General features: G+C 56.6%; 1 protein-coding gene across 1 annotated transcript; it reads right to left on the bottom strand.

Moving 5' to 3' along the window:
• Window positions 1–304: 304 nt before the first annotated feature.
• On the bottom strand, window positions 305–4,515 carry MSX1 (msh homeobox 1). Its single transcript, XM_004269627.3, has 2 exons — window positions 3,813–4,515; window positions 305–1,468 (listed from the first exon to the last, which is right to left on the bottom strand). The coding sequence occupies exons 1-2, from the start codon at window positions 4,279–4,281 to the stop codon at window positions 1,026–1,028; spliced, it is 912 nt and encodes a 303-aa protein (XP_004269675.1). The 5' UTR covers window positions 4,282–4,515; the 3' UTR covers window positions 305–1,025.
• Window positions 4,516–14,015: the final 9,500 nt, after the last annotated feature.

Raw genomic sequence — 14,015 nt, 5'->3', positions numbered from 1 at the left:
AAAGGGGAGAAAAAAGAAAGAGTCGGTTATGGGTCGCCTGAGCAAGTGTCGATTTCAGCTTAAAGTGAATTGGAAAATTGAGCCTAATTATCCTAGGTAATTGCTTCAATTCTCCACTTGACTTTGCTAACGCAGATCGGTCCTGTGTGTTCAAAAAGACACCCCCCCTCTGTCCCTGAATATCCTGTCGTCACCTTTGAAAAGTTGCTGGCATCCAACTACCATCAAACTGAAAGCAACTGTACATGTGAAGAGATGGCAAGAAGTAAAATTAAAAGACTAAATCAATAAGGAGATAAATTTCTTGTAGCTTAAAATTAATTTATTTAACAAATATAGCTATAATATAAATGATAATAAAATTTCAAATATACAGTATATTACAGCAATCCCTTCCAAAGGGAATCTTGAGAGCCACCCAAATGTACTGTTAAATAGAAACAGAATTTTTAATTTTTATTTTACAATTTCTTTCTGGTACTGGTAAGAGAGAGGTCCTTTTAACCTACCTTTGTCACGCATCTGTGTATCCCTCCCCCCAAAAGCAAATGTTTCGCTGTTGAAGTTCTCTTAAGTTTTCCAGTGGAAGGACCTGGGATCCGTCTCCCCTGTTAAGTTCTCTTTCTCTCCCACTGTTCTCGTTTCCGACATCTTCAGACATGAATTCCTCTGCGCTTTTTCCTGCCTGGTGCAGGAGGCACGGCCTCTAGTTCTGGTGCAGCCACTAACTCTGCTGGGGACTGTGGATACATTTCTCAGCCTCTCTGGCCTCGGTTCCCCCATCTGTAACTCGAGGGGGTAGATCTGGCTTCTAGAAGAGCGTTATGGGACCCTTCTAGCCGCTTTGGGGGAAGGGATCAGACTTCAGAGTGAACTCAGGGGTCAACCGAGAGGAGAAACCAGAGCAGTGTAGGGGTTAAAGGGAAGGAGCCAGGCGGGGCCGAGCAGGGGAGCGCCTTGGGGGAAGGCTCCTGCTGCTTGCTGGAGAGATCGGCTGGCACCACAGGTAGGTGACCCTGGGCCCTCTATGTCAGGTGGTACATGCTGTAGCCTACGTGGGCTGTGTAGAGTCCCACGGGCGCCACGGGCAGCGCGGCGCGCTGGAAGGGGCTGGAGGCACCGTAGAGCGAGGCGCCCGCGGCGGCCGCTACGGCCGCGGGGCCGCCGAGGGGGAAGGACAGACCGAAGGCTGCGGGGGGCAGCATGGGTTTGGCGGCCATCTTCAGCTTCTCCAGCTCTGCCTCCTGCAGTCTCTTGGCCTTGGCGCGGCGGTTCTGAAACCAGATCTTCACCTGCGTCTCCGTGAGGCTGAGCGAGCTGGAGAACTCGGCGCGCTCGGCGATGGACAGGTACTGCTTCTGGCGGAACTTGCGCTCCAGCGCCAGCAGCTGGGCTGTGGTGAAGGGCGTCCGCGGCTTGCGGTTGGTCTTGTGCTTGCGCAGGGTGCAGGCCGGGGGGCTCAGCCGCCCTAGGGGGCCGAGAGAGAGAAACGCAGGAGGTTAAGACACCCGCGCGGGAGAGTCATCGGCCCATAAATGGGAATAATATTAAATTACAACACCCGCTCTTCATTTGCGTGGAGCACCTCAGCGCCAGGCACCATGAGAAGCGCTTGGAAAATATTTTCTCCAATTCCCACCGCAGCCCCTCAGGGTAGATGTTCTTGTCTACCTTTTGCAAATGAGGAAACTAAGATTCCAGGTGACACGAGCCCATGTTCAAGGCCCGAAATAACTGGGGAGAGGCGGGACAGCCCTTAAAGCTAGATGGCCGCTTAAGAAGGCCTTTCTCAGCGGGGCCTTCTCCACCGCCACGCCACGCACATTGGGACGGCGGATGTTAGAACGGTGAAACGCACGGAAAGAGGCCCTGCACCCAGCCCGGGATCACGTTTAGTTTTAGGCGTTGGCCGAACATTTATCTGTGCCCACTAAGTGGTCAGCGCTGGGCTGGGCCGTTCTGTGGCCTGGAATCCAGATCTCTGATTTCCACTCTTTCCCTTGGAACAATGCGTTCCTACAGGGTTCTAAGCTCGGTCCCTGCTGACTGGAGGTGGAGCGACCCCGGATGTCACGAATGTCGCACCAGGGCGAAGTCTCAAATATAAAAAGTGCCATGGTTTGAGGAGGTGCTTCATCTTAACGGGGCTGCTTCTTCTGATTGTCTCAATTGTCTCCTGCGCCTCTCCCACCCCCAGTGCCTTGGCCTCTGGTCACTTTCAAATGTGTGTGTGGGGGGTGTGTGCCTCAGTCCGCAGAGATCAACACTGCTGGTGCCGAGGTGTCTTTTTCTTACGGCTTCAAAATACACCTCAAGGATGGGCTGTGAGCGAGCACCACCTCAGAGGGCTCATGCAGGTCCGGGACAGGGTCTGCGGGGTCAGTCAACCCCTGCCACACCCAGCAGCTGCGGCCAGTTAAAACAGGGACCAAAATTATTCCCAGGACAACAGAGATCCCGTCGACTTTGGGTCGGGACCCAGGCCCTAAAAGAATCCTCAAGTCTTGGAAAGGACGCTTTGCCTATGCAGCAGCTGCTCTCGGGGGAGCAATTAATTCAAATCGAGAATGTTTCACCAGGCGGGTTTTGCCTAATTATGCAATGTTTTTTGCACGCTTAAAAAAAAAAAAAAGATCCTTTGGGCTCTCAGGCCACCAGGATGTGAGTCAAACGAAATCTCGTGTTAACATCCCTGCTTCTTCCCTGGTCGAGACCATTGAGAGTCCGGGAAGCAGTTGGCCCCTGACTCGCTTTCCGCCGGGCCACCCGAGGGGCGGGCGCCGAGGGAAACGTCACTCCCTTCGGTAGCAACAGCCCAGCGCTGGGCCACCTTCTCCGGCCGTTAGGCCCAGGGAGGGGCTGGCCTTTCAAAGACGTTTAATCCCCAGATAAAAATCATTCCTCAGCATCACGCCATTGAATTCGGGTTGCTATTATGCCGCGCAAAATAATCAGAGGAAACGAGGAAAACTTGGGAATTTCCCGTGCTCCTGAAATATCTCCGAGTGTGTTCGCTGCGCAGAGAAGCCAGGGGGCCCGGAGGCCTTGGAACGACCCCGGAGGCGTCTTTAGCGGCTGGAGTCAGCTTCCATGACCCAGTCCGAGACATTTGGGAGCTCCCTACCATGTTGGAGGGGGTGCCTCCCACTAACTGACTTGGTGCCCCGCCCCCTCCACTGGAACCTGAGCGCCCCCTCCCCCTAAATGATCCATCCACCCAGAGCACCAAGTGTCTACCTGAAACACGAAGGTGTGGGGGGAGGATTTTGCAAGAGATTAGGAAATACTTTGGGCAAAGAAATACTTTGGGGGAGGGGTTGGAAAAGGGGAGGGGGCGCACCAGGCTTCAACTATGAGAAAGTGAAACTCTGAGCACTGGAAAGGTGTCCGCACCCCTAGAACCCACCCGTTGCCGGAACGGCGAAGTAACAGGGCTTAGGGTCTGAAAGAGGAGCCAGGCGGGACTCCTGGGGTCGTTTGGGGGGTGGGAGGGGCAGGAGGAGAGGGTGCCCAGACACCCGTGTCCTACAAGTGAACTCCTATCCTCAGCGTCGCCTAGCCAAGGCGAGGAGCCCGCGAAAGTGGACCGACTGCTGGGCCTCAGCCAGGCCTCAACCCTCTTCCTGGGTGGGAGTGGGGTGAGGCATCAACCGCCGGCCTCCCCGCCAACCCATCTGCTGCACGGGCCCCGGGTACCGGGCTGCAGGTACGCAGACGCCCGAGACAAGCAGGCGCCGGCGCGCGGCCTGGCGCCCTCGGGTCCCGCACCCCCGCTGGCCCCCTCCCCCGCCGCCTGGGTTCTGGCTACTCACTGGCCGGGGGCGGGGAGAAGCGGGGGTTCTGCAACCACGGGGTCCTCTCGGGCTTCTCGGGGCTCTCGGCTTTGACGAGCGCATCTTCTGGCAGCTTGAGGAGTCCTCCCACCGAGAAATGGCCGAGCGGCCGCGGCGAGGACGGCGCATCCGGGGCGCCCAACGACCCGGGCCGGGAGCCCAGAGGCTGCGCGGAGCCGCCCGCCGCCTGTGCGCCCTCGGAGGCCGCCAGGACGCTGTCTTTGGCCCCGGGCTTCCTGTGATCGGCCATGAGCGCCTCCACGCTGAAGGGCAGAAGCGAAGGGGACACTTTGGGCTTGGCCCCCTCCTCGTCTGCGCCCATGGCGGCCGCCGTGGCCGTGGTGGTGCTGGGGGTCTGGCCCCCGCCGCCCCCCGCCGGCTTGCCGAAGGCGGAGTCCTCCACTTTGACACCGAGTGGCAAAGAAGTCATGTCAGCAGCCGGGGCCATGCAGAGCCGGGCCCCCCCTCCAGCCTCAGCTCCGGCCAGCCGCCGGGCATGAGCTTCGGGCGGGCTGGGAGCGCGGCCGGCCTCTGGGATTGCCCGGGGCCCTGGCCGGGCGGGCCCTCCCGCGCGCGCCTCCCGCCCCTCCCCAGAAGACCAGCTCCGGCGCTCCGGGCCTGCTTATCCGCTGGCGCCGCCGCGCAGGCCGAGTTCCCGGGCGCACCAGCCGGCTCCGGGTCGGGCCGCAGCTCCCCAGAGAACTTGTTAATAAGGCGAGGCCAGTGCGGCGGCAGCCAATCAGAGCGCGAGGGGGCGGTCCCGGCGCGATCCATTGGGCCCCGCTCCGGCGGACTCGATCGGAGGCGCGCTGGGCCTCGGGGCGCGCAGGGCTGGGTCCGGCCCCGGGAGGGCAGAGGAGGGGAGGGGGCGCTCGAGAAACGTTCCTCTGCGCTAAAGCCCGCGCCGCCTATCCCTGTGTGGTTCCTCCTGGGTCTCTATTTTACTGTGTTCCTGGGGGACTTTCCCTTGTTCTCAGTCCTTCTCTTCTGCTCTTCCCTCTCCTCCCCTTCCTTTATCGCCCCTCTTTCCCAATTCCTCCCTTTTTTCTCTACTCCTTTCCTGTTTCTCTCTCCTACCTCTCCCCTTACCTTTCTGTTCAGTCAGTTGCTGTGTCTGTTTCTACCCAGTGGATAGTGGAGGATAGTCCTCCTCCAATATCTGCCTTCCCTCTTCTCTACCACGATAATTTGTGTTGAAGCCATTTCTTATATATTCTTTTTATAGTTTAAAAAATCTGCAGGGTTATTTATTATAGTAGAAAGACACAACATTAATTTCTTCTTTCAGCATTCATTTTCTTCTGTTCCAATCTTCAAAACTTTACCTCTGCGTAAAAGTGGGCCTTTGTCTCCTAAGCGCTGGACTGAAGTTCGCCCAAGAAGCCACGCTCCCGTGCTGCTACGGATGTTAACAATAAGATACATTGTGTTATCTGGAATGGAAAATCGAGTTTCATACCCGATGTGTACTTTCCAGCTGTGAACTTTCAGGAGGATTACAGCACCTATACCGACGACCGGCTCGGGGACGAAGCCGATCCTTTTGATATAGAACTTATTGAATATAAAACCAACAGAAACATCAACAAAACACTGATCTGGCCTTAACGTAACCTCGATCAGCGTGTCCGCAAAAACAATAACAGTCCCTATCTCTGGATCGCTGATCTTGTGTGTGTGTGTGTGTGTTGGGGGTAGGGGGAGGCGCATTTGGGAGAGACGGCCAAGAAAAGAGGACTGCTCCTGGGACGGATCCTTGGTGCTGGGCTCGAGGATTTTTATTTTGCCAATTTCGGAGGAAACGTGATTTTATTTTTGCTGTTAAAAAATACAGGAAAATGAGTTGGGGGTGTGGGGAGACGGAGGATCTACACAAACTCGGGTCGGGGCTTGGCGGTTTTCTGAACCTCTTTTTTATGGCTTCTTATCCCGGGGCCCAGGCCGGCGGCTCCCGGGGAGCTGGCGGCAGTGATTGGCGGCTCACCGGGACCGGCCATTGATGGCTGCGGGGTTCTAATCTCCAGGAAACACAAGGGGCTGCCGTGGCCATTTCGGGGTAATTATCCGAGCGCGGAGGGACAGCGAATTCCCTCGCCTTTTAACTGGGCGCAATAAAAGCTGTAGATTAGGGGCATCCAGATTAAGGAAAATGAATTACTAGAGAGGGAACTTTATTACCCGGACGGCGTCCGGGGTCTGGCAGGAGGGGTCGGGCTGCGGACGCCGGGGCCATTGGCAGCCTCCCATCTGTCCGCAGGCTCCACGACGTTAAGGCCTTGGGCGGGTTCGGGAATACTCTCGTCTGTGAAATTTACGCAGCCTCTCCAGACTTCTTGCGCTCCCGAAACTGCAACACAAGCATTGGGCAGGGTCTGGGGCCTCCAGCTCGCGTCCGGCCCAGTTGGAGGAGCGGCGCACGGACGCGGCCTCTCTAAAGGCACCGTACCTCTGGGGGGCACGGAGAATAGAGAGTCCTTCCTCCAGGCAGGGAAACCTAGACCCTGGAGGTTTGCCCGAGGGTGCAAAGGATAGAAGGCCAGAGATGAGGGACCTGACACTCAGCAAGGCTGTAGGCCAAGCACCTTGCTAGCAGCCCAGACTGGATGGCCGACTTCTATTGCCCGCCTTCCAATTAAACTCTCCCTGGAACGGGCGAGCCGGAATCTCGCTCTGCACTCGGTTGAAAGAGGGAGAGGAAACCGAGGCCCCTAGGCTGTATGGGTCAACATTTTAAAAGCGAGCAGTGTGACTTTCGGTTGGGACCTGCTGTGTTCCGCCCTCGTCTCCCATAGCAAAATGTTTGGCTCCCAGATCACTTTGAAAATCTAATATAACTAAGAACTTTCTAACTAGAAAATGCGCATCAGCAAAAGCAACTTCAAAGGCTCTGTACCCACTTGGAGTCCTCCAGATAAGAACCCCTGCTTTAGGGCGGAGCTGGGGCTCGAACCCCGAGAGTGCAGGCGCGCGGCGCAGAGGGGGCTCAGGGCTGTGTCCGGCGGGCGCAGCAAGGCCAGGCCGCGGGCCGGGGACCGGGCGGCCGGGCGGCGGGAGAAGGGCCGCATCGCTAATTGCGGGGATAAACAATCTGTCACGATCCCTCAGCGCGCCTAATAGGCAGACGAGGATGTTGTTTTTAGGCGCCAGCGGCGGCCCGATCAAAGGCAGCAGCCGGCGCAGGGGCCCTTGAAGTCGCGCCCCCGCCTCCTGGGAGCAAACCGCCTGCGCCCGCAGCCCCCGGCCCTGCCGCCCGCCCCTCTGCTTCGCGAACCCGTCCCGAACCCCACGGCATCTTTTTAGGTTCGGTCTGGGTTAGTGTCTGTTCTGGCTCGGCGCGGCGGGTTGACCGCAGCACCCGTGCAAGGCGAGCAGAGTGTCTGCAGAGGGAAAGGGGTTCAGAGTGGATTCCACGTGGAGTCCGTGCTCAGAATCGCGCGGGGTTCTTCCACCGATCCGCCACTGGGCTGCGAGAAAAAGATACCCACGGTCTCAGAGAAGGGACTTAGAGAAAAAAAACCAAAATATCCATCTGTCTCCCGGGGCGCGTTGTTCCCGCGGGAGGAAAGGCACAAGTTTGGGGCAGTGAGAGGGAGCCTTCTCTGCGTTGATTTTCGTCTGGGCCTTTTCGGATTTCCCGGTTGGCGGGTTCCGAGAGCTGACAGGGCCGGGGGCTGCGCCTGTTATCTCGCCGCCAGCACTAACCCCCAGGCGCTTCTACTCCCGGCATTTCTCCGCGTGGCCGCTGCAGCCAAGAAAGCCGGGCTGTAATTCATGCCTGGCAAGGGCAGGGCTGGCCCGCAGCAGATAAAGCTCCGGGACTGGCGCTAGGCTTCCGTCCTCGCGCACTCTGCTCCCCTCCCCACCTCTCCCGCCCGGCTCCTACTTCCCTCATTCCGGGGCATCTTAAAGCTCTCTCCATGCCCCGAAAAGATCAGCTCAGCATTTCGGTTCCGAAAGAGGGTGTGTCCTGCGGCCACTCTCTGGGCAACTGGTGGTGGTGTTCTTTTTTCCCCCAAAAATGCCTATTTTATGGGACTGCGTGGCTGCAGAGGAAGGGTGGTGTTTTAAGACTCCCGCCTCGTGGACAGAGATTTGTTTTGAGAGGGACCCCATTGGAAAGACCTCCGTCACTACCTGGGTATTGCGCACGGATTCGAAGAGCCTGCAGGCTGGTCCCTCACTTCGGCATTCGTTGTCACCTTCGTCGGGTTTTTGTTTACGTCCCCTCCCCCCCTTTCCCAATGCATTTTGTGGCCTCGACCCAGGAATCCCGCGTGCATTTTTAAAATGTGCAGCTCAGTGGGATCCCCCGGCAATTAGCGAGCCCCAAACAGTCCTCTTTAATAGAATGAATGTGCTATGAAAACCGATTACCCGGAACGATTTATTTTGGTGGGAATTCACCAATCTCCAGGAGGGCGACGGAGGGGGAGAGAGGGGAGGTATTTTGTCCTGGAGGTAAGGGGGGTTGACGGGTAGACAGAAAGCACCACCCCGGGATCCCCCAACTTGCGGAGGGGGCCTCCCGACCGGAGTTCTCCAGTCTTTTGGTCTCCGTCGCCTAGAAGTGAACGGCTAGGAGTCAGAGGTTTGGGAAACTGTCCGGGAGTCACTGATGGTATCCTTCAGGAGGATTTCACAGCTTTCCAGAGAAAGACTCCGGAGAGCTAAGAACTCCAGGGAGTCTTCAGCTATTGCCTGAATATCCAGGGCACAAATTCGGAGCAAAAAGCTTTCTGCTTTCCCGGAACTTATACCTTTGAAGAGTTGTGGTGTTCTTTTCAATGCGAAGTGGGGGGGGGGGGGAAGCTACTAGTAAAAAACATTTTCTCCTTCTTGCTCGTTCCTCCGCTTAAGTGGGCCCAACTTGTGGGTGGAACTGCCCAAGAGTGGAGGATTTCACTGGGAGAAATCGACAAGCCCGACTCCCTGTTTCTTCCCCCTTCCCGCCCTGCCCTTCCACCCCCTCCCCCCTTAGTTCTTTCCTCCAGAGCCGGCCGGGGCTTCCTTGTGTCTTTAAATTCGGAAGGGGGTGAGGGGGTCTAGATCCGCGGGGGGAGAGAGGGGCCCCCCTTTCAAATGGCCCAAATTAATGTGATCGCGACATGAGGGTGCACTTGGGGAAGATGAAAGCGGAGGCCGGCCGGCTCCTCCTAGAGCTCTATAATTATAGATAATATATCCCATTTCAAAGCAATTAGACCAATCAGGCGTAACGAACCACTTTGCTGCCGACGAATAACAAAGGCGCACGGTTATTTAAGCCTGGAGATGTCAGGCAGACCCCGAGGCTCCAGGGGCCGACCAAACATCTTCCATCCCGGCTTTGCCCACCCTGAGCTGAGGAAGGCTCGCCCTTCTCCCCCCAGGCTCTGCCCAGCCCACCGAGGCCCCCATCTCAGTTCCGGCAGGGGCCTGGACGTGCAAGGGTTGGAAGGAATGGGAGGAAGGGAATTGACTTTTTTTTGAGTTGGGTGTCAGCGCTCTTGTCAGAGTTTTCACAAACTTTCCCCGATTTAATCCTCTCTACTCTGGAAGATAGGTATTACTATAGCCTTTTTCCCCCTTCCAGATGAGAGAATAGAATCAGAGAGGTTAAGTGTCTTGTCCAGGGTCACACAGCCAGTTGGTGGTGGCGCCAGGATCTGGACACAGGTGGTCTGAATCCCCAAACCACTCTTTTCACTCGCTGTAGCGGTCTCCTCTCACTGAGCTGTCAAAAGACGAAACGCATTAAAATACAGAGGGTGCTGTCAGGATTTGGCAGCACCGCCTCCCAGTCCCGCCCCCAATCCAGAAAATGGGTTTTGGGTCCATCACTTACTACTTTTCTCTCCTGCTCCTCCCCTCCCCCTGCCCACCACATTCTCGAGTCTTGAAAACTGTCCAGATTTCCCGTGAATTTATCAAATGTGGAGGATCTCAGGTGTGTCAGAGAAGAAGACAGATCCGGGCTGCGAGCTGCTTCACCATCTGGAGGCCGTTTCTTCCGAGCCTTGGTTTGTCGTCTTTAAAATGGGAACTCCGTTCCCCAGCTCAGAGACGCTGAGCTTGGCCCTCCCGCCGTTGGCCATACCGCCGGACTTCGCGCTGTGGCAGGTTCCCAGCGCTGTGAGCACTTGGACATGCTCTGAGGCATCCAGGGGGTTCTGGGGCCTTCCTCTCGACTTGCAGCTTCCTCCTCTAAGGTGCCTGTGCAGGTGGGAAACCTCGTATTTCACCCCTGGCTCGACAACCCGGGGAAAGAGGCTGAGCGAGAGACCAGACTGGGCGGAGATGGGCAGGAACAGCGATCAACAGACACAGGCAAAAAGACACACAGCCTCGGAGATGGTGGAGGATACAGCGATGGATACCGCGATGCCGAGAGCCGAGGAGTCTCTACGATCCCGGGACTTTTGAAAGACCTAGGTATTGAGTGGGATGGACGGCGAGTTTGGGACGCCCAGGAAGGCCAGAGCTGAGACGGGAAAAGAGAACAGTCGAGGGGAGCTCAGGGAGTGTCCTCCTAAGTGTGGCCCGCACCCCGCCGTGGCTGGGCAGCCGACGGGACTGTGCCGAGTTCTCGGGCAAGGGATCTGGCCCTTCCGCGACCAGGAGGGGTCCCTACAATATGGAGAGGAACGGGGGTGGGGCTGCGGGTGGGGCTAGGTGGCCTGGGAGGCCCCCGGGCCCCCTCTCACGACGATTCCCACCTCCACCCCTCTTTCTCTCCGTGGTCTCTCTCCCTCGGGGCCCTGGCTTTTGACATTCTTCCTCTGCATCCTCTTTCCCGCAGTCTCTCTCATCTGTCTCTGGGGTGGGTCTTGGTCTCAGGTGTGTCTCTCTTGGTCTCTTCCGGTGGACCTGGCAGCCTCCATCTCTTCATCTCTCTGCTGCCTCTGTGTCATTCCGTCTGTACTACCATGTTTCTTCCCACCCCTCCCCTCCTCTTTCCCTTTTTCTGTCTTTTTTGCAGTCTCTCACCTCCCCCCCAGACCCATGATTCAGTAGGAATCACTGCCCTCAAGTCACTCCGAAGCTAATGCGACTCCAGCGAGTTCTTTCTGCAGATAGTTTCCCATTTCTGGAGCAGCAGTTGGCATCTTTGGAGCTGCAGGAAGTGCTCCTCCCTGCCCACAGGGCTCCTGCCTCTACTGCCCATGGTCTGGAGCTAGTAATTTCTCTTCTGAGTCTCAGTTTCCCCGTCTGGATCATGAGCGCACAATATAGCTTCCCTCTAGGGTTGTCAGGAGGATGGAAAAGGAGGGTGACAGAGTCTGAATGGCGCTCTGCGGGCACCCAGAAGGCTCGGCAGACCTCAAGGTGCCAGCTAAGAGTCCTTCACTGCCACCGTTCCAGAACCTGAGGGAGGAAACGGCGTGCAAATGTAGGGCACGCTGAGGAGAGGGCAGGAGTGGCCGGGGAACCCATGGGGAACAGTGGAGAACAGCAGGCAGCAGGTCTGTAGGGAGAAGCAGTTGGCCCTGCCCCTAGCCCTTGACCCAGCGCAGGGCACTTAGACCCAGTCCCAGCCAGTTCCCTCCTGGCTACTCAAGACTCCTCCTAAGGGCTTGCAGGGGCACGAGCCAGGCCGCCCCAGGTCTCTATACTCTTACTACCCTCAGCTGTTTGGAAAAGGCGGTGCCTTGCCTCTTCCCTATACTGTTCCCTTCCTGCCTTCGCAATCCTTGGACCTCTCTTTCCTTGCCCATGAGTGTGAACGAGGGATGCTCATCGTTTGCAATGAGCTGGGTGCCACCCTCCTGGGTAGGGTGGAGGGCTAGGGGAGACAGTGGCTGGAAAGCCTCCAGCATGCAGTAGACGCTCAATCAGCGCACCATGGAGCACATGTTCCATAGATAGGGAAACTGAGACCCCAAAAGGAGTCATTTTCCCACAGTCTCTGAGCCAGAAACGGACAGAACTGGCACTAAATGTATGTTGCCCAATGCCTTACCTAGTGCTCATGCTTCCCAGCCCCCAGGAAGGTCAGGAAACCTGGATGTTCCAACTGTGACCAGTGGCTTGCACCTCTGCGACCTCACAGAGGACCCTGTCCACTTTTGATGACTCAGATGCAAAAGACTGTAAAGCGTGGTGCACCCTGGTGCACTCTGACCCTGGTAGGTTCAGGGAGCGTCTGTCCCCTCTCTCCAGCGAGGGCTGGGGCATGGGCTCGTGGAGCCCTGGGACGGGGTTTGTTTCTTGGAGCCAGGGTGAGCTGGAGTGAACCCGCTTTGACTGAACACCTGCTATGTGCTAGGTGCTTTCAATGCATCACCACAGTTAATGCTCACAACAGCTCCCGAGATGGCCAGCCCACTTTCCAGACGATAAAACCGAAGGGACTTCCTTGGTGGTCCAGTGGTTAAGACTTCGCCTTCCAATGCAGGGGGTGCAGGTTCGATCCCTCGTCAGGGAGCTAAGATCCCACATGCTTCCCAGGCAAAAAAAAAAAAAGAACCAAAACATGGAACCAGATGAGAAAACCGAGCACATTCCAGGCCGCAGAGCTGGGCATCGGTGACACCAGGACTGGAAACAGCGTCACTGCTCATTCCCACTGCGCCATGCATGTAGAGAAGTGGGGGAGTTTTTGTTGTCCCACTCTCAGCCTCTGCACGGCGTAGATGGGCCGTGGATGTTGTAAATGCCTGCGGTTTTGATTCAGTTCTGTTTTTCCCCCACTGCCAGCGAGTTTGGGCTGGATCCGGACTAGACTTCACACCCACAAGTTCTAAGTGCGCTTGGAAGGCACAGGGCCACGACTCCCTATAGGGCCACGCCCCTCGCCATGCCATGCCCCTCTGGAATTCGGGGAGTCCTGGCCCTGCCCATGACCTCAGAGGAGGTGTGTAACAGGGTGAATGACAACCCCGGCCTGGACCTCGGTTGCTGCATCCATGTAATGGACGTGCCAAGCCCCACTTTGCCATCCTCCCTGAGGATGGATCTGAGTCCAAGGAAACTGGAGAACTGAAGAGTGGAATGCCAGGATGAGGAATCATAAGTCCCATTAATAATAGTTAATACCTACTGACAATTACTATTGCAAAGCACTGTTCTGAGCTCTTAACGTGTCTTAATTCATTTAATCCTGACAACAACTCTATTTTTATCCTTGGTTTACATATGGGAAAGCTGGAGTTAAATTGTTTATGAGCAAAAACCAACATAAAAAATATAAACTGTCCTAAGATTTCACATGGCACCCAGGGGATTCTCAGGGTGCCCCACTGCATAGATGTGCCTCACTTTGGAGCCTCCTGATCTGGACTCCCTGATGGAGAAGGGGAAGCAGGCTGCAAAGCCTGGCCCACCCACAGGGCCTGGTGCTTCCAGCTGCTCCAGCTCTGATCCCTGGGCGTACCCTCTGGGGCGGCTCTCCAGAGAAAGCTTGTGTGGGGCCCCTGGCACTAGGACAGGGCCTGGCATAAAGAGGGGACACTTCAGAGGAGAGGCGAATGGATGACGAGCAGGCAGTGTCAAACCTTCAGCACAAGACCCTAACCCGGAGCGTCCCCATCAGGTCAGACACATTAGGGCCAGAGACCTGAGCCTTGGGGTCAAGGGTGAAAACAGTCCATTTTAGTGCTGATCAAATAGTTCTTGAATGACGTTTAAAAAAGAACACTCAGTTGCTGGCTCTGCTGAGTTTAAACCTCCTTTAAACATGAAGTTGAGTTCTAGCTGCCTTTTCCTCTCAAGATAGGGAGTTGAGGCCTAGAGAGATCAAACAACATGTGCTTGGTGTCACTCAGAAAGGCCTGCATGGACTCCAAGTCCAGCGGCATGGATTCCAAGTCCAGCGGCATGTCCCTGGCCAGCTGGCTGCCTCCACCCGGCAGGACCTTCCCTGGCTGCGTGTTTCTCCCTGTGTGTCAGACACTGACTGTGGTGACTGCTGGATGCTGGGAGGATGTGGCAATGTGACTTTCATCCAGAGGCCCCACCCTTCCAGGAAGGCCGAATTTCCCTCCCTGGGCCTTCCTGGTGGGGGAGAATTATGCTCCGGACAGCCTTTTCCCCAACCTTTTCTGCAAGAATGAGCAAACTCTCATGGGGGCCTTCCCCAGCCGGGGGCGCCCCCAATGCTCTTGGGCTTCCCAGCCAGGGATACAGGGCAACCCCACCTGAAACGGACCCTTTCCATCCCTGCGGAGACCTCCTATCTGATCAAATCGTGGGTCCCGGGACGCA

This window comes from Orcinus orca, chromosome 4 (genome assembly GCF_937001465.1).
Source record: "Orcinus orca chromosome 4, mOrcOrc1.1, whole genome shotgun sequence".
Lineage (NCBI taxonomy): Eukaryota > Metazoa > Chordata > Mammalia > Artiodactyla > Delphinidae > Orcinus > Orcinus orca.
Note: the sequence above shows the minus strand (reverse complement) of the source record. Positions and strands in the feature narration are given on the sequence as shown.

What these genes read in the sequence shown, in the direction of transcription:
- MSX1 (XM_004269627.3), bottom strand. Translation starts at nt 4,281, where the DNA reads ATGGCCCCGGCTGCTGACATGACTTCTTTGCCACTCGGTGTCAAAGTG. An exon ending in CTTCTCCCCGCCCCCGGCCA is followed by an intron (nt 1,469 to 3,812) that starts GTGAGTAGCCAG and finishes TCGGCCCCCTAG; the next exon opens with GGCGGCTGAGCCCCCCGGCC.